Genomic DNA, 23,122 nt, shown 5'->3' on the forward strand with positions numbered 1-23,122 from the left:
TTGTCAGAATGCCAGCCATCAGTGTTGGAGGGATTCACACTTTTACCGACATTTTTGAAAGGATTTTTTAATTATCCCTACCGATGTTAATTCTCAAAATACACATGAGATTGAACCTACCTACGACATCAATATTTTTACATTAACCATCAAGCCACCGTATTCCTGCATGCAGTCCTGACTCCCAAGCACTTGTGCTCAATCTTAACTTTCAAAACATTCATGTAGTAGATATATTTAAAAAATAAACACGCACACACACACACACACACACACCTACAACTGTGTTGTTTTCATAGTTGTACATGCTTTGACCACCAAGCCAGCATATTTCATAACTCCCGACTACCAGCACGTCACATTTTGAATCTTTGAATCAAGCTGAAGTTACAAGCAGAGACTAGATTTGATTTCACATCCACATTATCTTCAAGAATGGACTTTAATGGTTTTCTGGATGTTGACTTTCAAACAAACACTGAGAAACTGAAATACAACCTCTTTGCCTCCAACTCTCTTGAGATTTTAACTTAGCCTACATACTCAATTACAGTAGGCTATACCACATTGTATTTAAGACCAGAAATGTGGCTGTGTGGTTTTCGTACGGCATACTATGGCACGCCGTTTTTCATCATTTTTGAGGATTTAAAAGAAATGAAAAAAACGATGGGTTATAGCCCATGTTTTTTGAAATTTTGAAAAAAAAAGTTAGCCTCGTTTCTCATCATTTTGGACCGTGGGCTATAGCCCATATCGTACGGCATACTATGGCACGCCGTTTTTAATCATTTTTGAGGATTTGAAGAAAATGAAAAAATGAAAAAAACGATGGGTTATAGCCCATGTTTTTTGACATTTTGAAAAAAAAAGTTAGCCTCGTTTCTCATCATTCTGAACCGTGGGCTATAGCCCATATCGTACGGCATACTATGGCACGCCGTTTTTCATCATTTTTGAGGATTTGAAGAAAATGAAAAAATGAAAAAAACGATGGGTTATAGCCCATGTTTTTTGAAATTTTGAAAAAAAAAGTTAGCCTCGTTTCTCATCATTTTGGACCGTGGGCTATAGCCCATATCGTACCGCATACTATGGCACGCCGTTTTTCATCATTTTTGAGGATTTGAAAAAAATTTAAAAATTTAAAAAACGATGGGTTATATCCATGTTTTTTGAAATTTTGAAAAAAAAAGTTAGCCTCGTTTCTCATCATTTTGGACCGTGGGATCGTACGGCATACTATGGCACGCCGTTTTTCATCATTTTTGAGGATTTGAAGAAAATTAAAAAAAAAAGAAAAACGATGGGTTATAGCCCAAGTTTTTTGAAATTTTGAAAAAGAAAGTTAGCCTCGTTTCTCATCATTTTGGACCGTGGGCTATAGCCCATATCGTACGGCATACTATGGCACGCCGTTTTTCATCATTTTTGAGGATTTGAAGAAAAAGAAAAAATGGAAAAAACGACGGGTTATAGCCCATGTTTTTTGAAATTTTGAAAAAAAAAGTTAGCCTAGTTTCTCATCATTTTGGACCGTGGGCTATAGCCCATATCGTACGGCATACTATGGCACGCCGTTTTTCATCATTTTTGAGGATTTGAAAAAAATGAAAAAATGAAAAAAACGATGGGTTATAGCCCAAGTTTTTTGAAATTTTGAAAAAGAAAGTTAGCCTCGTTTCTCATCATTTTGGACCGTGGGCTATAGCCCATATCGTACGGCATACTATGGCACGCCGTTTTTCATCATTTTTGAGGATTTGAAGAAAAAGAAAAAATGGAAAAAACGACGGGTTATAGCCCATGTTTTTTGAAATTTTGAAAAAAAAAGTTAGCCTAGTTTCTCATCATTTTGGACCGTGGGCTATAGCCCATATCGTACGGCATACTATGGCACGCCGTTTTTCATCATTTTTGAGGATTTGAAAAAAATGAAAAAATGAAAAAAACGATGGGTTATAGCCCAAGTTTTTTGAAATTTTGAAAAAGAAAGTTAGCCTCGTTTCTCATCATTTTGGACCGTGGGCTATAGCCCATATCGTACGGCATACTATGGCACGCCGTTTTTCATCATTTTTGAGGATTTGAAAAAAATGAAAAAATGAAAAAAACGATGGGTTATAGCCCAAGTTTTTTGAAATTTTGAAAAAGAAAGTTAGCCTCGTTTCTCATCATTTTGGACCGTGGGCTATAGCCCATATCGTATGGCATACTATGGCACGCCGTTTTTCATCATTTTTGAGGATTTGAAAAAAATGAAAAAATGAAAAAAACGATGGGTTATAGCCCAAGTTTTTTGAAATTTTGAAAAAGAAAGTTAGCCTCGTTTCTCATCATTTTGGACCGTGGGCTATAGCCCATATCGTACGGCATACTATGGCACGCCGTTTTTCATCATTTTTGAGGATTTGAAGAAAAAGAAAAAATGGAAAAAACGACGGGTTATAGCCCATGTTTTTTGAAATTTTGAAAAAAAAAGTTAGCCTAGTTTCTCATCATTTTGGACCGTGGGCTATAGCCCATATCCTACGGCATACTATGGCACGCAGTTTTTCATCATTTTTGAGGATTTGAAAAAATGAAAAAATGAAAAAAACGATGGGTTATAGCCCATGTTTTTTGAAATTTTGAAAAAAAAGTTAGCCTCGTTTCTCATCATTTTGGACCGTGGGCTATAGCCCATATCGTACGGCATACTATGGCACGCCGTTTTTCATCATTTTTGAGGATTTGAAAAAAATGAAAAAATGGAAAAAACGATGGGTTATAGCCCATGTTTTTTGAAATTTTGAAAAAAAAAGTTAGCCTCGTTTCTCATCATTTTGGACCGTGGGCTATAGCCCATATCGTACGGCATACTATGGCACGCCGTTTTTCATCATTTTTGAGGATTTGAAAAAAATGAAAAAATGAAAAAAAACGATTGGTTATAGCCCATATTTTTTGAAATGTTGAAAAAAAAAGTTAGCCTCGTTTCTCATCATTTTGGACCGTGGGCTATAGCCCATATCGTACGGCATACTATGGCACGCCGTTTTTCATCATTTTTGAGGATTTGAAAAAAATGAAAAAATGAAAAAAATGATGGGTTATAGCCCATGTTTTTTGAAATTTTGAAAAAAAAGGTTAGCCTCGTTTCTCATCATTTTGGACCGTGGGCTATAGCCCATATCGTACGGCATACTATGGCACGCCGTTTTTCATCATTTTTGAGGATTTGAAGAAAAATAAAAAATGAAAAAAACGATGGGTTATAGCCCATGTTTTTTGAAATTTTGAAAAAAAAAGTTAGCCTCGTTTCTCATCATTTTGGACCGTGGGCTATAGCCCATATCGTACGGCATACTATGGCACGCCGTTTTTCATCATTTTTGAGGATTTGAAAAAAATGAAAAAATGAAAAAAACGATGGGTTATAGCCCATGTTTTTTGAAAATTTGAAAAAAGTTAGCCTCGTTTCTCATCATTTTGGACCGTGGGCTATAGCCCATACCGTACTTCAGCATGGGTATGAACACAGGATCCTTCACACCACACAGCTTCACTGTGTGAGTTATCCCAGTCCAGCTTTCAAAGCACTCTCACAGAGAAGATTGTGTGCACAAGGCGAGAATCAAAACATCTGCACTGTTTTATAGCTCCAAGGAACTTTGAAAACACTGCCATGCACAGCCTGTTAACATTGTGTTCCCTTTGATATTTTGGCAAACTTCATGCAGTTGAAAACTGAAAGTGGAACTTAATTGAAACACGTATAGGGGCCAGTAAGTAAGGTAGCCTTGCAGAGCAATGAGGCCCATAGGGACTCAAGAGCCTATATCTCCCGTTTCTATAGCGCGACTCTCTGAGGCAGCTTGAACAGCATAACACAGCATATGGAATTCATGGGAATCAAACACAGAACCTCTTTATTCAGGGGCAGAGCACTACAACACAACAGTTTATATAGCCTATATGCTACATTGTGTTCTTCTGTGATGCCAGCTTTTAAATCATGCTTGCGAGAAAACTTAGCATAAGGCTACAACTTTGTACACTTACCGCTACACACACCTGCGGTTGGTCAACAAGAGCTTACTGGAATTTGAAATCACTGCATTGCTGACATTGATGAGTAACAATATTCTATTAAGGCAGTGGTTCTCAAATCATTTTTTTAAGTTCTCACTTCGTGCCGCACTGCAAGCTTGTACATCTGTTACTTTTGAATAGCCAACGCATGAGTGGATGAAGTGGTTTAAACGATCGTGATGCTCTATTAACACATAACACATCAACCAAGCCAATACTCTGCGGTAAGAAGTAGTTCTGGAACTATCCTTAACTTACAGCATCGTATGTGAGAACAGCTAGGGATTATAGGCCTTTGTCTCACACTTGAACTCAACCAAGTGTAACAGTTATGCTGGTATCTGTCCTTATCTGTTCCATTTCTAGCTCCAGACACGCCCCTCATATAGAAACTGCATTCCACAGAGTGATGTCACACACGGTGGCTCTTTTGAAGACCGCTGGACACACAGGCCACCTGGAATGAGGTCAAAGATCACACGATATTCATAAAAATAAAAAAAACGATACCTGAGAATGGAGGCCTGTCTGTCAATGAATGGTAAACCTCAATTTGGGAGGTTTACGCATATAACTCAGAGGACTTGATCCTATTGGTATGTGTTGTGAGCTTGTAGATCTGCTATTTTCACCACACAAACACCAATCAAATGCAATTTTCTGTGTGCTATTAGTTAAAGACAGAATATTGATGTTAGCAGTATCCACTGGATAGTAGTTATGACACAAATGTAGATTTATATACATTTTGACTATTCTTTTATGATGGAATATAATATTTTAGATGATCAATCAACTATCATATAGGACATATAGTTTGTAATATATTTGGGGTGCCAGGTTGGCATGTACCTACCAGAGAGGAACTTAGCCTCTCCTTTTTTTGTGTAGCCAGGTGGTGTCAAGGAAAACAATAAAAGATAAAGAACCCTTAAATGTGTTGGAACGCGTATATCTATTCTACGTCCGAGCATAGACATGGTAACGCCCCGCCTGCCTCTGATTGGCCTACCGACACTGCCCGCTGTCCTCCGTGACACAAGGTATGGTGGGAAATAATAAAAAAGTACAAGAGAATGACAGCTTGGCACGCCACGCACGACAGTAACTTGTAACTTAAATCTTTGTAGAAGAGGCAAACTATCGTTTGTGCCGTTTGCTTTGATCGAATAATTGATTGAACACGTACGTATGTACTATGATTTTATTTGGCTGTGTTCTAAAGTGTTGACTCAAAACCTTGGGCACAAATGGGGTTATTAATTCAATTCACCACTCCTTTTGAAATAAAGAAAAATTGGTCTTTCAGAATTCAGTTCAAACAAAACAAAGGTACACAGATCCTCCTGCAGTCCTGCTGTAGAGAGTGGTTAAGAAATATCCTCTTGCTGTTAATTAAGTGGTTGAAATCCAAATGTTAAAGTGTTTGTATTTCTCCTGTTGTCAGTGACAGTGTCTGGATTACCTGTGAGTCGTTTAGGGTCCCACTAGGTCAACTCCAAAATAGGGAAACAATCCTCCTGCAAACAAATCACCTCCTCAGTTTACTTCTCCTCCCTGGATTTCAGCACAGTGGAGTTGGAAGAATCTCGGCAGGCCTACTTATGCAGTGAGTGAATTTGTTTTTAAAACATGCTCCAACTCGAGCCACTTAAATGATCAAAATAAAAAAACAGGTAGAGAAGAAATGCTGAGAGAGTGCTGGACACTGTCTTTGAGAGCTGCTGCCAGCATGCAAACTGTTCCTCCCACACCGAGTGACGCACCTGTGGCAACTTTAGTCCTGAGCAGGGAGATTGCCAGGTATCAAGCAACACAGGAATATGCAACGAGCGCAGCACAATCAAACAGCTGTCAGTGGCTACGTTTACATGGACAGTTAAATCTCCTTTTCATTCAGAATAAAAGTTAAATCCTATTAAAAGTTCTTATGTAAACACCTACAAAAACTTAAATCGGAATGAAAATGGTCAATCTGATTTAAACTTAGATCTGATGTAACTGACCGGTTTATCATTCGGATTGAAGTTCATTCTGGTCTTTCTGTGCATGCTTGTTTCCATGTAATTGGTATGGCTACATTATGCTCTTGTTTTGCGATTAATTATATTAAGAAATTATATTAGAAACCTCATAGGCTACAGGATAAATCAAATATAAAGTAATACGGCATAAAAGTGTTTTTCTATTATTATTTTGTTTTACTGAAATGTAGTGTAGTAAAAGTAAAACAATTGGAAAGTAAAGTAGAAATACCTCAAAATTGTACTTTAGTACTAAAGTAAATGTACTTTCCACCACTGGACGTAAACATATCCGCCCGCCCCCTATCCAATCAGAAGCCTTCCCAGCCCCAAACCTGATGTGGAATGAAATAATGTGATTTAAAAGTATTGTCCATGTAAACACTCATTCGGAATGACCTTTCCCATGTAAACACGCAGCAAAAAACATTACTTCTGAATTAATTCATTCTGAATGAAAAAGCCCTCATGTAACCGCAGCCAGTGAGACATAACAGCTACATGTAAAAATCTCTCTCTCTCTGTTTAAAAGCACAGGTAAAAATCTCTCTCTGTAATAGAAGATAGGGCCTCCTCCAAAAACTGCAGTTGTGTAGATTATATTAGGTCAAAAATAATGTTTTATTCACTGAAATATGTAACGTTTGCAGCTTTATCATTGGTAACCTTGTGGACTTGTGACAATAAAGCATTTCAGTTAACATTTCAATATGTTTCATTACGCAATTTCAGGATTGCAGGCAGAATACACAGAATCTTTTATTGAAAAAATTGGTGACATTTAAAATAGCGCAAACTGAAAAACCACCGACTTTACAGACTCCCCCCCCCCCCCCCTCGTGCTACTCACTCTCCCCATTTAGAGTGGAGAGTTAATATATAGATACACATTACACCTTGTAAAAGGCTGGTAGTCTGGAGAGTGTCTGGGACAGTGGAGCACTTTCACCTCAGTTCTGCCCTGCACACACAGGCAGGGCTGTTCGGCCCTCCGGAGCCCAGAGTCAGCGTGGCTCCAAATATACGGATCAAAAAGTCTCTTTTAGTATAAAGTTCACCTTGTGCCTCTTCCAGCCGCCGCCGTCGTCCTGCAGAGCAGCAGCACACAGTAGTGGAAAGGTTTGCTTGCATTGCTGACATTGATGAGTAACAATATTCTATTAAGGCAGTGGTTCTCAAACCTGCTTTTACTTCAAGGACTCCCCTTAACTCTGACAGAATACAGTTACAGACTTGTATGGGTCAATTTAGGCCCCCCTAAATGATCTCAACAACAGACAGACTCCCTGAAAAGAACCACTGCATTCGTTCACAAACCGGACCAAACAAGGACCACTTCACCACTTTTCAACCTATCTTCATATAGGTCCTCACTAATAATCATGATGATTCTACTCAGTCTGTGTCTCATAGGAGGGCTGTGGGCAGTTTAGAAACCGTCTTCCAGTGACATCATCATTAGGCAGATTCTTTTTTTACACAAATGTTTAGATTTTCATTATCGTGAGAACGATGGCTTCCATTTTCTCATTGCAACTTTTCATGAATAGAAAGCCTGCTGTTTTTATTAGCTTGTATTCCCCATCGATGATGTCACTGGAAGACGGTTTCTGAACTGCCCACAGCCCTCCTATGAGACACAGACTGAGTAGAAAAAAATTGCGCCGTTTTTTCATGATTATTAGTGAGGACCTATTATATGAAGATAGGTTGAAAAGTGTGAAAAGTGAAGGGAAACTTCTTGCAAACTGTGGCATATATCAGTTATAACAACAGAACACAAGTATAAATAGGAAGGATATATTGAAATATCATAAGCTTCTATTTCTTTACATGTATGTTTAGCAGGACGTTCAATACATATGAAATGTGATTATGTGAACCATAAAACCAGCATATAACTGAATCTCTTCTCTCCTCATCATTGAGGATGTTGAGATTCGAACCTACACGGTATTTAACCACTTTAAAGAGATATTTCATAAAAATGTAAATAAATTGGTCATTCCATCGTCTACTCAGGCTGATGTGAACACCCCAGACAGTTTTTAATTTGCTTGATTCAGTATTTAGATATTGTTTTTAAAGTGAAATATCCCTAACTCTGGGCTCCCTATTTTGGTCATGTCATTATACTTTAGGTGAAAAGTATTACTAAAACAGGCTCACAATGTGCCACAATGCGACGCATTGGGAGCTTGTAGAACGTATATTGTTTTCTGAAATAATTTGAGCTTGGTAGACTGGTTATTTTCCAAATAATATAATAATAATAAATAAATAAAGCTTAAGTGGTTAACCTAGTAATTGAATGGGGAGATTGATAATCAGCCATGACAGTGGGCTATCTGGTTGTATTGGGAATCAGTCCACTGGTAGTACGAAATTACTTTTTTCCCCACCATCATTATTTGGTTCTGAGCAGTCACTCTTTGGGTGAGTGAATGAAGGGTATGTTATTCTTCTATTAGTGAAGATAATGCTCTTTCTCCAGCAAGTAACGAGGTGGAAGATAAAACTCCCACTCATCACATTAGTAGTTGTTATTTTTTCATTCAATACACCTAAAAGAACTGCTTTAATTTTGGTTTCAAACCACTTTGGATACATCATACATCCAACCAGAGTCCAATACCGATGTCCTTCCCAGAGAGGGTTTAATTGCTCTCTGCTGCAGCAGGCCTCGGTTCTGTCCAGCAGAACGCTGCCCTGTGTTCTGTATCACATCTCAGCATCGCTGCAAGACAAAGAGCAACAGCTGCCATGAAGAAGAATAGTTATCTCTCATACCCAAACAATTCCCGTCAGCGAGAGATCTCTCTCACACACACACACGCCCAAAGAACTCTATATAGGGTGTGGAAACGGTTTGGAATGTCTCCGTCTGATCTGGATTCATGCGAGTTGAGTTATGAGACAATCTCAGAGCTTTACCCAACTCTTACATTGGATGCCACCCAATGTTTGTGAACAGAACTTAATATTAAACACACACACACACACACACACACACACACACACACACACGTTTATATTACTATACTTGTAAGGGCATCAACATTTTACTGCCAATGTGGCACTGAAAATAGCATATCAACTAGGTATAAATGAGACTACTGTATCAAGCAATGCCTAATCCTAACAACTACCCAAATCTTTTCCTTATTGCAAGCCTAGAGCCGTCCACAGCAAGTACTATAACTAAGTATAATAGTTTTTAGTTATAGTTACAGTGCTTACCATGAACGGCCCTCAACTCAAAAAGCTTTTGTAACTAAAGAAACTTGGACATTTGTCCTCACAAAGTCCATTTCTTAAATTCCACTATACTTGTGCACAGTGGTGGATACAGAACTTTTATAATGACTCGGCCCGGAAGAATCTGGATGGTCCTGAGTTTGTAAGCTTCAATATTATATAATGAATAGCGGATGATGTCAATATGGCAATTTTTCTCACTGTCTATTTAGCTGCATTCTGCGAGCGACACACTCACACAAAAAAGTGACCAGGCACATACAGTATGTTTTGCACGCTTGCCACTTACAAGACGTAATTTGTGATTACTGTTGCTTTTGGTGACTGCAAGATGCTTCCACATTCCAGTCTACTTTTACATTTTCCATTCCTGACTCTATGCCCATAGGTCACTGTAATTAACTGCTTATTTTCAGATCATCAGTCAAAATATTTAACATTCCAGAATGGACAGCATGTGTTCATCGCTGTACAAGGATAATGTGCTTCTGATGTTAGAAGTTTCCTTCTTTCTTTCACGTCTGAAACGTAACTGATGCATTGAAACATTGTGACCGTGACCGTGCCCAGTGGAATCTGTCGTTTTTCATGGATCTCCCACGGTGGGGAAAGCTGGTCATTCTGGGCGGGCCCGGCTATTCAATCCGGCTGGGCAGCCGCCCTGGGCTCACCCAGGCCACCCGTAGATTCGCCCCTGTTTGTGGGGAGACTTGGCCCTCACAAGTATTAGTGATACATGTACACACCCACACAGTCACCCACACCCAAACATGCGGTCACCTCATAAATCATTGGTGTGTTCTGTTGAATCTGGCATCAGTGTTCCGTGTGCTCCACCAGTGTCTATCATGTTCAACTTTTCTGTTCCGTTCCGGGGTTCTTCCTCTGTGCTCCTCCGTCTCCGCTTACACAGTGTGTACCTTCGACTGGAATACATTTAGACAGTTATATGTCAATCAATACATCAGTCAGACATGCATTCAGATCTGTAGAAGTCGAGAAAAAGTTCAGAAATTATTAGAGTAGAATAAATAAAATATATACTTGACAATTTTCAGCTAAGTTTAGACAAGTTTTGTTCAGGACACATTTTGGAGCAATCCAAAAATTGGTCCATATGTGTAGTTACAAAACTTGTGACCATGCCTTGCTTCTTCTTACTTCACTTTTGGCTGATTCCTGAGCCAAATATACAGCATTCAAAACATTAGAAATGACAAATAGGCTATCTGACATTTTCAAACATCTTTGAAAACTTCCAGAACATTTTCTATATAATCTGCATTTTTGTAAAGGTTTTTTGTGGTCTCTCACTATATGTGCTAGAGATGCTGTGTGGATTGCATTAATCTGCATATCACTTTTGCTCCACAGTATCCAAGTGCAAAGTTTGCACCAACGTTGTACTAGTAACAATCAGGGCCAAGGGACAGTCACATGATTGACACCATATGGAAACTGAGCAGCTAGCCCAGTCATGAAACTGCACTGCACTAAAAGAAACGTGCTAATATGAGATAATATCTTGTTACAACAGAACATTCTTTGTATTTGTCCACTGTGGCATTAATGTGTCGTGCTATGCCATAAGGAAACAGTAGTATCTTCTCAATAAACCTTCAACAATTCAAGTCCACAAAACCTGAATATACTGTAGACTCTACAGTACAGTAGTAGAGCAGTGGGTTCCCAAACGTTTTAGTTGGAGACCCAATATAGGAATTTGTTGTCTCCCCAAACTAGTGAAAAACTAGTGAAAATAGATTGGTTATTTTCACAGCTTAAAAGTTACATTTGTGGAATTTATTTTAATCAGTTTTGTTTTATTTCATGATTTTTTTTTTTTAAATGTTAGAATGAAAAACTGATTCTTCTTGAGCTAACCGCCCGGACGGTTAGCTCACCCATCTGGGCACCTAGGCTGCTGAGCCAGCCTGGCGGCGTGCCTCGGGTTCAACTCCCGATCCCGACGGCCTTTGCCGCGTGTCTTCCCCCATCTCTCTCCCCATTTCCTGTCAGACTACTTTCATCCTATCAATAAAGGTAGAAAAGGCCCCAAAGAAATTACAATGATCGCGAGATTCGTGACCCACAAAAATTGGTCTGCGATCCACAAATGGGTCCCGAGTCCCGGCCGACACTGTATAACAGTGCTATAGAAACAGGAATTTGTGTGAAGTGTGTTATAAGCCTTTACAGTCTCACAAGACATTCAATAAAATGCAGATACATTCTATCCATGTCCCTGAGCACAGACCACAGGAAACCATGCTGCATTCGTTAAACCTGTACTCCATTCATTGCACAACATTGAGCAAGCAACATCATTGTACAAATAAATTCGGGTTCACAGTCTACACAGCATGTTTTGATTACGATTGTTTTTCTTTGGGATACAGTATATATGTATATGGAAGGACAAAATCAGTCACCAGAAGCAGGGACGCTGAATTCACACATGTGGAGTTTGAAGTCCAGTGGGTTTATATAGGAAAGGCATATCTGATAAAAATGAATATTAAATATCTAAATGTTGAATCAAGCAACTTGGGGTGCACACAAAAGACAGATACAGTATATGTGATGTGACCCCTGAAGGTGAAACACCACTTTAATCCCTATACTTCTTTGTGTGACAAATAGCAAAGGTAGCTGATCTACAAGCTCACAACACGTCATGTTGTGATGATATGTTGTGATCTCGTAGAGCTGCAATTTTTACTCTTTGGGGAAAACAAGACAAAATATGCCCAAAATATGGACACAGGGTTAATGTCATTTTATTTGTTGTGATTGTGATCATTGTGATAGTATCAAACATAATAGACCGAGCTACTCAATATGGGGAGTCGGCGACAGTCATGCAATAAAACAAGGCATTGATTGTATGATGGTTTCTTTCCACTCACTGTGAACACATGCAGATGAAAACGATGAGGAGAATGAGGAAGACGAGTCCTGTGATGACGCAAGCAATGATGATCTGACGCTGTTCTCCAATCTGCAATCCCAGGTCATAATACTCACACCTGGAACCTATGAAACCATGTTCACACCTAGGACGAAGAATCACAAACAAAAAGACTCACTCCAGAAAACATCACTTCCACAATGGACCACTATGACTATCAGTAGAGAGTACACTAATGGTGACAAAGAATGGTGGATCCCAGAAGGTCTACAGCAGTGGTTCCCAAACTTTTCAGGTCCCAAAAGAGAGATTAGACATTTGCCTGGGACCCAAGGTTTGTTTGTTTTGTTAAATAAAAATGTATACAATTATTTTTATTTTTTTTACTTTTATTTTTGTAGTTTCCAGTTTGAGACGCAAAAGATAAATTTGGTGTCTTCCTGGGACCCAAACGTACAAGAATACATCATGAATTAACTAACCACTTACATGATGATGCCAGATTTAAAACATAGTGAAAATAGCTAATGTATGCTTGCTCACAACACATCGCACGTGTTTTGTTGCTGCACAGACTTGATAAAAAACAATCTGATTCCAAACTAGAAACACCAAAAATCTGCAAAGCAGTGGATAGATTAGTTCTTCAGTCAGTCAGTCAGTCAGTCAGTCTGCTTGGCTGCTTGCGTGCCTACAGGCAAAGATGGCCATATACAGTATCAGAGATTGTGCACCGGTCCGAAATCTGCCTCACATATCATCCTCAGCACCACATGCAACACCAAATACAAGAAACAAATTTACAAACTTTTGAATTTGACATTACAATATAATAATAATAATAATAATAATAATGGACAAAGAAATGCTTCAGTTCAGCGTATCATCATGGAGCTTTGTAGTATCTCCTGTACTGAACATGATTACAGTGAGAGTCAATATTTTGTTGGAAAACAGACAGCATGTTTTAATGGTATGCTGATACATAGTACAAAGTAAAGATGATTCCAGAGAATTCTACCACTCCTTCCTTCTTGACTGTCATTCCATGATTCAACTCTTACTCATATTTAAAGTTAGGCCTTTATTTGTCTTGTGTGGGAAATTAAGTTTCAGTTCCACGCAGCTGCACCAATGGTCATGATCTGTAATTTCCATTGGGGGGGGGGAGCAGTTGAGTGTCTTGCTCAGCAATACAACTTTAACAACTTAAGCACTATTTTAAAATACTGTAGCGATAATCAACAGCTCTAAGTCAGTCATATAGATAGAGCTATGTAGAATGATTATGTTTTCTTTTTAAATATTATTTAGCACATCGCATTGGTTGGATCCTGAGATTTGGTCTGATTGGTTTGAAAGGCGCCGAGGACGAAATACCAGCCTTTTCACATTGGCCTAATATAGTGCCACCAGGAGGCCGAACATTGCTGGCCTACCTGACCTGACGGAGACTTGTGCTCCAAGGAGCACTTTTTCTAGTTTGTAAAAACATGTCCTACATCAGTGGTTGTCATACATTAATTTGGGTGTCCGACTCCTTGACATGAAGTGTTTTGAGAACCATTGTCCTACTACAACATGGCAGTACGTAGTGTGTGGTACCTGCATGAGGGAACCTTCTGTTCTTCAATGTAACGACAGTCCCCGTTGATGCAGTAGTGCTTCAGTGCTTTGGGACACTTGGTGAAATGGCCACTCCACTGGCCTGAATCTTTATTCGAGTCTGCTGTGGAAACAAAACTGCATTTAATTTATTTCAGGAGTATAGTAACACTCAAGGCAAATATTTCTATAACAGCAATTCATAGGCATTTTTTTAACCACATGAACCTCAGGGTCCCTATTCTGGGGGCGAACATTCATTGAAAATATCAGATCTACAATCTCAAAACGAATATAACATGGCACCACTTCTCCATTGAAATCAATGGATGCGGCTGCCCTGTTCTAATCCGTTACTATTTTGAATAGTGTCTTTAAGAGGGAAGACAGGAGGGGGCCAAGTATTGACCTCTAGGGCAGTGGTTCCCAAAGTGGGGTCCGGGGACCCCCAGGGGTACCTGAGGGAGTTCCAGGGGGGACCCATCTATTTTGTTCATGTTCATAAAGTGCTAAAGTGTTTAAAGCAGTGGTTCCCAAACTTTTTCATGTCAAGGACCCCCAAATTGACACTACTTAGCCCGTGGACCCCCATTTGAAAAGATATGCCAGGGACCCCCATAAGAGAAGACGTACACATTTAGACGTCTACATTTAGACGTCTACATTTAGACGTACACATTTAGCGTACACATTTAGACGTCTACATTTAGACGTACACATTTAGCGTCTACATTTAGACGTACACATTTAGACGTCTACATTTAGACGTCTACATTTAGACGTCTGTATACATTTAGACGTCTACATTTAGACGTCTACATTTAAACGTCTACATTTAGACGTATACATTTATTTGTTATCCGTGTTGCGAGGATGAGGGGGTACCTGGAAAAATATCTACCCCAAAAGGGGTACCTGGTCCAAAAAAGTTTGGGAACCCCTGCTCTAGGGTCATCAACATATACCATATAGGGGTTATAAGTGGTTAAAGTCCATTGGAAATCTATGGATAAAAGTGTTTTAGTAAGAGAAAAAGTGAGAGCTTTCTTTTTCATATTCTACTCATACTTACTAATTATTCTGTTTTTATTGATCTTTTTGTCTTTTCACCCAATTTAGTTGTTATGCCAAAATATAAATTTATATAACATTGACACGTCTTACATTTGAGAAACTTGAGCCATGCCAGACCCATCTTTCAGGGGAGCAGAGCAGCCAGCGGCCTTGCGCGTTGGCAAGCGCTCCCTCTGTGCGTCTCAGCCAACCACTGCGACTGGGCCCATTGGGGGGGGGGTGGTGGGGGTTTGAGAACAACTGGTTTTGGAATCGCTTGCACACAAAAGAAAGCAAGGAGTATGAAGAAGGATTCACACAGTAAGCCTTCTAATCTACTCTGCAGCAAACTGCTGCCAATGGTTTGATGGAAACCATTGAATGCATTTTTGCATTCTTCTTTTCCATTGCGTCTTATGAGTGTTTGGGTTCTTTTGCAACCTGGCTGCATGGGCCGTCAGTGTGACATGGTCTGATAAGGGGTCTCTATTCCCCATGTCGTCCCCCTGTGTAGTCTGTCACTGCTGGTTGGTCTTGGGGACGGGTACAGTAGACAGCCTGGGGTCCCAGACAACAAGTTGAGAAGAGAACCACTGGTGTAGAGACAACGTGTCTCCTCCAATACACGCAACGCCACCAGTGGCTTCTTTTCACTTGACAGTGTAGAGTTTCACCTGGAGGGAGTTACACATCCGGAGGAACTCACTGTCTCTCTCATGGTGTCCCAACCAACCTGTAGGACAGTGGTTCTCAATCTGTGGGTCGGGACCCCCACATGATTTATGGGGGTCTCCGAGTGACAGTGAAGTGACAATTTAATGACCTTTAAGACCTTTTTAATACCTCAAAAACAAAAAAAAAGAGGAAGGAAGGAAGGGTAATCACAAACTCAAAACTGGTCCAACATTGGCCAAATTGTCAAATAATATAAGGAGGCAAACATTGTGAAAATAGCCAATCTACAAGCTCACAACTATTTTCAGTTTTCACAATATTTACGTACCGTGGAACCGAGTTTAACTAAATTTTATGCCTCACCTCCTATAATTCCAAGTGCTTATTGGGTGAGATTCAACGTAATTATTTTGGCGGGTCATGGCCTGAAAAGGTTGAGAGAAGCACTGCTGTAGGAGACAATGCAGTGACAGACATCGCCCTCCCTGCCCGGTTCTCCATCCCCTGATGCACCGTGAAGGATTTTGAATCCATGGTCTCCATGCCCAGTGGTCGGCAGGAACTTTACCCCCGTGCCCCCCGGACGCCCCGATACTTCTCATGCTTCTCTCTCTGTTGACCTGACCTCATACACTGGAATAGCCCGATATATAAATAGATCTGGAGGAATTACACACCGCCTGGAAAAGGCCTGGTGGCATCATCATGCTGCGAGGGTGTAATACATGTGTATCAATTAACACAGCATACTTCTCTAGAAACACACGCATTTGTAATGTATTACAGTGATTGTAAGGACATCAAACTTGTAGGATGCCAATTTTATAAATAACACGTTTACTATCTATTTTGCCATTTTTTACTTAGTAGTTATACTTAGTTGTGTCACATAGACAAAATACAAGCTCACACCGCGTCGCAGCTACTGTAAGCATCAGTGATGCACAGATATGGACATTCTTGGCCGATACCGATGTTTATAATAACAATTTAGCCGATACTGATACCGATATTTAGTTTGTGTTGTTTTTATTTCCCCCTTTTGTGCCAGGGAAACAAATACATCTTCAATACAAGAAATCTTCAGGAATCTACAGCTTGGTATGGCTGCAGATAACCAACACACCAACATAGCAAATGCAAAATGTCTGCTTATCAACAACTGCCATCGGTTTATGTCAGTCAGTTTTATTTGCCGATAATGATATTGATCGATACATCAGTGCATCCCTAATAATAAGTAGTAAATTAGGCCTAACTCCAAGCTTAACCCACGCACACGTTATATATTACAGCCTCCTCTGGCTTCTGTCAGGCACTTTTGTTGTCTCCCTGTAGTCCCTGGAAATAAAAATGTCTGGGTTTCCGAGGCTACTTTTGTTCTCTTTCGCACAAAAAGAGAATGAACCATATCTCCATCCCACTGGATTACAGACACATCCAGGGGCCTTACGTTTATCCCTACCATTTCCCCTCCCTGTTTCACTCAAGGCTACCGCGATGCTTTACTACCTTTTCCCAGGAGTTTTATATTTGTATATGAGCCTGTAAAAGAATGTGCTCTTTAACTCGCATCAAAGCGACGGACTCTATTGTATGCTGAAACATGAGCACAATGAGAACAGGGCCTTTATAATGACCTTTGGTCCTGAAAAGAAAGTATCTCATTACAAAAAGAATGTCCGTGGAATGGCAGTCGACAGAATCATTGGCGCATGTGTTAAACAGTTAAAAGACAAAGTAACAACCCGGCCTTTCTCGCCCACTGCGGCAGATCAGTAAAGAAAGAACAAACAACACAAGGGAATTAAAATGCCGAGCCAATGATGGAAACAGCCCTCGGTATGAAACAACAAAGTAATTTGTCCCAGGCTGTCTTCATAAAGAGTCGGTGTTGTATTTCTCCATTGCACACACAGAGCAGGGGTGACCAGCTAGGCCAGGCCCCTCGTTGGCAAGGCCACTTTAATTAGCACGGGGCTCTCTGAACGTAGTGGAATACGACACCTATGCACCTTCATTAACCACTTTTCTATTATTCGCTCTCTTTTTTCCTGTCTGTGTGTGTGTGTAGGTGTGTGTGTGTGTGTGTGTGTGTGTGTATTATCACTCTTTCATTAGCCACTTAAAACCCTCTATACTTAGCAAACGACTACTTAGTTGACTGAGGTCAGCTCTATACTTTTCACTCTACACCAAAATCTCTTTGCCTAAAATAGCCGATCTACAAACGCACAGTGCGTCGCGTTGCAACACGTTGTGAGCTTGCATATCGGCTATATTTTCACTGAATGTTTGCCCCAGACACTGGCGTTCAAGTGGTATTCTAGATTCCAACTTTAAAGCAAACTTTTATGACGCGGCAAAAGTTAACTCGCCCCTCCTCCGGCACACATATCTACCTGTGCAATTGTTTCTGTTGCTATGGTGATGACAGGGAGACACAGTTCGATTGGCAGGCTCCTCAGTGGCATTCCATTCTTCCAGAGAGTATTTGCATAGGGCCAAAGCTGTAGCCAGAAACAACACACAAAGCTCTGGTCACACACACACACACACAATAAACAAACACACACACAAACGGAAAATACCTGTGCAAGAAACGATAACCTATATGCTCTCTTGCACAAAAATAATACATCCCATTCGGTCTTGCTCGGGCACACACACACACACACACACACACACACACACACACACACACACACACACACACACAGAGAGAGAGAGAGAGAGAGAGAGAGAGAGAGAGAGAGTACCCACCACGCCCATCAATTGCTGTGGTCACTCATAGATTTGATTGGGCAGGAGTGGGTTGCAGTGTGTGTACGCTTAAGCTAGTTAGTAGATAGAACTTTCACAACTAAACGCTACAGATTCTGCCATTATTTATTACCAATTCCTGTCATGCTGCAGTATTTATTCAATTGTTAACTATAGCATTTTAGTCCAGAAATCTATCAACATCATGCTAGATATAGCATTACATCAAAATGGTTAAGCCCACTATCATCTTTGAAAGCATTTATTTAGTAGAAAGTAGGTCAAGACTCAAACCAAACAATGTTAAACTTAATGGATAGAGTGACATTGTTACATGAAACTTGTAACTTTTGTAAGTGATCTCTGCTGAAGAGAATGTACTTCATCACTTAATAGAACAGCATTCCTCCTGTAAACCTGATGTAAAGAATATGTGTTGGACATTAAAGCTTCTATAATCATTACAAACAGGTATTCTGTTAACACTCAATGGTATAGACAAGATGCACTTGGAATACATTTCCCAAACACTAGGTAGAACCGTTTAGCTTACCTGATAGTATGCCCAAATACAGCCTGGATGCCTTTGCCATCTCCACACTAAATACAACCACTTGTCCAAGACATACAAGATAGAGTCTGAAACTAATATAGGTCAACCTGATCCGGACCTTATTTTCTCAAATGTCAAGATCCAAATCCATGTGTCTGTGTTGTAGGAGTTGTCCAATGATAGGCTGTGTTCTGTCATGGACAGCATTTGAGCTCATAGTCAGCCGGCCAAGTTTGATGTCCTCCAAAGCAGACATGAAGCCCAAGGTGCCTGCCTGCCCTGCCTGGACTGTGCACTGCAGTGGAGAGAGTGAAAAATAAAAGGGGTGGGACTGAAACCTAAAGCTGATCACCCATAAACCCTGCTACCACTTCCCCGCCCACAAGTTTAAAGGAGAATACCACTTCATTTAAGCATGTTATAAGCCGGTGGCATAGATACGTTATTATCGTAATTGTTAGATGAACACAGTGCAAACACAAAAGACTAAAGGCCAGATGCCGTATTGATAATGTCAGCCTCTGTCAAAAAAATAGAATGTGTTGGTTAGAGAAGTGGTTTAAAATATTCAATTTCATCCCTAGACTGAGTAAACATACTGAAATGCACCATAAACTGCAGCTGCATCATGAGAAAGTGAGACTCACAAAACCGTCTGATGTATGAAATCATGACCAGACACGTTTCATTGCTTGTGAAGAGATTGTGCGTGTGAAGGATGTTCACACGCCATATACAATTTAGACATAACCTGTGTGTCTTACCTTGTGATCAGGTCTTTTGAGTCTCTGAAATGACTGAAAGACTGGGACCAAGATGTTCATGAGAGAGATGAGCCTGCAGTGTAGGTAGAATAAGGGCAGACATAAGGATAAAGGTGAAAGAGACAATGGCATTGACATGAGGTGAGAGACAGCCAGACAGGGGCGGGGAATTATACTATCAATGAAGGAAAATAGAGTAGGTGGGCACCTCAATGTAAAATTGGCTATTCTGTCCAAAATGTCCTGAGGCCTATACTGCATGAGTTTGTCAGGGGTAGGCAACCATGTCTTTATGAAAACATCCTTCCACTCCAATCATACTCAGGCAGGTCCAATGATTGGGGAGCGGCACAGCGCTAATTAACACAGAAATGACCCAGTCAGCATATGAATGGTCCAGGTGTGTGACATTTTAGCACAGGTCTCCACCAGGGCAGGTCAGGTTGTGGCCTCCAGGTGGCGCTATAATAAATCCACCTGTCGGTGGCACTATAACAGGCCAATGTGAAAAGGGTGGGATATATTCCTCAGCCTAGTAGGAACGTCTGTGAAAGATTCCACATAAATTGCACGGCACGCTGCGTTCATGATTCGAGGCTTTTTGTTCAAAACGGGCCAATCCTGTAAACTTTGGAAGTAAAGCCAATGTTAACCAATCAGGATGGAAAATGAAATATCTGACAGATCTGTGTTGAGCACATGACTAGAGATACTGTGTAACGATTTGCAGGATTATTGGACAACATATGGAGGAGTAATATATAATATAAGCCTCCTGGTGGCGCTATAACAGGCCATTCTGGAAGATTTGGGGCAGAGGTTGTTGGCATCTAGGGAGTGTGTGTGCAAAGTTTGGCATCGACCGGGTTACGGTGCCGAAGATTAGCTGTACACAGACGGACGAACGGACACACACACACACAGTCACACACACGGACGGAGTGCAAAACATACTCTATCACAATTAATGATTAATTAGACCAGTGTTTCACAACCTTTTTCATTTCAAGGACCCCCCAGTTTGATATGCATTAGGCAGGCCCCATTTGATGTATAATCTCTGGGGCCTCAATCTACACTGTATAATCTAGTTAAGGGTCCGTTTGGTGCCTTTGTTACAGACCTGTAACAATACATTTGGTTCCTAATCCTAACTATCAATTAGCTGGGGACCCCTTAGAACTTCCCCAAGGACCCCTGGGGGAACCCCAGGCGCCACTCTGCGAATCAGTGATTTAGACTGCATGCCGGCAGGTAATACACTTGACTGCGGGGTTCTCTTGGGCCTTTGGAACTTCTTGAAACATAATTTAAGTCAGATGAATAATGCCCTGGGCTCACTGTGTCCCCACACAGCACTGAAAAGCCAAAAGGACAAAAGGTTCAGACAGAGACAGTCAATGAAAAGCTCAGCATTTCTAGGAAGTGCTGACAAATTGACAATGAAATGGACAGGGATATTAAAAGAAAATGTTAAAGGGCTTGTATTACCAAAGATTTGGATTCATTGTTAGAAAAGGATATGCTTAAAGTAAACTAGATGTAATGGAGGAAAATGTACTTTCTTCGAAAATAGCTGATCTACAAGCTTTTGGCAAATTGAAATTGAATAATCACATGCCCAATAGAGTTAAAGTGGTAAAAAAAAACCTCCATAGCAGTTAGCTGTTTAGAAGTTACCTGCAGAAACTTAAAGTTCAACTGAGGCTTACCTGCAGAAACTTCAAGTTCAACTGAGGCGCTTAAAAATGTACTTCGATCTTAGCCCAAATTTTTTGATTCTCGTAGAGGTTTTTGTTCGTCAGAATCTAAAAAACCTCTACGAGAATCTAAAAATGTGGGCTACTTCGATCTGTCTGTGCGGACATCTGATCCATGCATCAAAACTAAACAACAATACCAGACATGTGTGTTGTTGATTACATAGCCTATTTAGCAGCACCTAGGAAATATCCATGTATTCCAATACTATAAAATACTTTTTTTTGGTGCACACCGACACAGAATGCTACTATCACCTAAAACTGGTGTGGGCCTAAGTGTTCCAAATTGAATCAAAAGCCTTGTTGTTTCAAGACACAACAATGTTCTTATTAACACCATCTTCAACCTCCACAAATTCTTCCATGATTTGTACTTCCTCCTCCTACTCTCCAAACATTTGCTATCCAGCAGTCCCACTGATACACAAGCTGCTTACAGGTGCAGATAATGCTTGAGGTCATTTAGTTCATTAAAGTGGAAAATTATGTTTTATCTGGACACAGGCAGTGACACTCCGTCGAACAGAGATTGAGATAAACGAGCTCAACTCAGAACAACAACTTACATTGTTCAAGCCAAAAGGTCTTCATGTTAAGCCACATTTTAAGGCATAGCCTAATAGATTCGTTTTTTTGTTTTCAAGGTTTGTAGGCTATCCACAAGTCTAAATAGGAAACTTGACAGCGAAAACAGAACATCCAAATAAGAATGGGAAAATCTAGAAGAACTGTCCTACCTGGTAGCCTCAGTATTGGGTTCCCCATGGTTTCATCAATAGAAGTCCACAATCTACATCCTATCGATTGCACTAAGCCGTACTGTGCGACACTGCCCCCTGCTGCCTGATTCACTGTCATTCACTCTGAGCATGGACAAAAGCATAATTCTAAAGGTCAGTCAATTTGGTTACATCATCATCATGTGTACACTCTGAGTTACAGACATTGAGGGGCAGGCATGTGTTGCTGCTAATGCTAACTACCGTATCAATAATTTAGCTGGGGACGCCCCCCCCCCCACTGCTTTAAGTGGGGGCACTGGGGGAGCATTATCCATTTGACATTGACAGTCCCATACAATTGGATAAGGCTGTAGTCAGGCTACAGTCTACACTCTACAGTCTACACCTTCTCTGAAGGCCCTGCAGCTTTCATCCCTGGCTGTTAGCCCTGCCAATACAAACTTAACCACAGCTCATTCAACCTCCTTCATACAAGATGCAGCCAAGACATAACGAGTAATTAGGAATCAATTAACTCACCTGCAGCTATCCATGGCCATGGGTCATCTACCAGATTACATTATGTTTTACACAACCAGACAGTTCAAATACATTTTAAATTAAAGATGGTTATATATTTGAAAAGTTGTCAAATGGGACATTTGGCATGAGTATGTTCTACTTTTGGTACTTTAAGTACATTTTGATACCAATACTTTGGTACTTTTACTCAAGTACATTTTGAATACGCCTATGCAATTGTTTTAGTATTAAGTAAAAGGGTATTGGAAGTAAAAAATATCAATACCTTATTGTAGAAATAGGGTCCCATACTCCCATTTCACAAGTTTTCAAATGTATAAAATATATAAATCCCTTGAAAATATTCTCAATTTGCCAAAGTATCAGTCTGAATAATAAAAGTAACTGTTCCATAGCTCCTTCTAACGCGATGTA

At 40.2% G+C, this 23,122-nt stretch overlaps 1 protein-coding gene across 4 annotated transcripts; it reads right to left on the reverse strand.

Annotated features, from left to right (window-relative positions):
* Positions 1 to 6,832: 6,832 nt before the first annotated feature.
* Positions 6,833 to 19,204, reverse strand: btc (betacellulin, epidermal growth factor family member). 4 transcript variants are annotated; one of them, XM_080756297.1, is made up of 6 exons: positions 18,917 to 19,204; positions 18,003 to 18,110; positions 13,873 to 13,993; positions 12,266 to 12,412; positions 10,137 to 10,282; positions 6,833 to 8,835 (listed from the first exon to the last, which is right to left on the reverse strand). In XM_080756297.1, exons 1-5 carry the CDS (start codon positions 18,954 to 18,956, stop codon positions 10,138 to 10,140), a joined length of 561 nt encoding a protein of 186 aa, XP_080612423.1. In that variant the 5' UTR covers positions 18,957 to 19,204; the 3' UTR covers positions 6,833 to 8,835; position 10,137. The 4 variants fall into 4 exon arrangements, with proteins under 4 accessions (XP_080612423.1, XP_080612422.1, XP_080612425.1 ...); XM_080756296.1 differs by having other exon boundaries at positions 13,873 to 13,996; XM_080756299.1 differs by lacking the exon at positions 18,917 to 19,204 and adding an exon at positions 15,037 to 15,186 and having other exon boundaries at positions 18,003 to 18,105.
* Between the last annotated feature and the right edge of the window lie 3,918 nt (positions 19,205 to 23,122).

This window comes from Protomyctophum bolini (genome assembly GCF_963924005.1).
Source record: "Protomyctophum bolini genome assembly, chromosome: 22".
NCBI classification, from domain to species: domain Eukaryota; kingdom Metazoa; phylum Chordata; class Actinopteri; order Myctophiformes; family Myctophidae; genus Protomyctophum; species Protomyctophum bolini.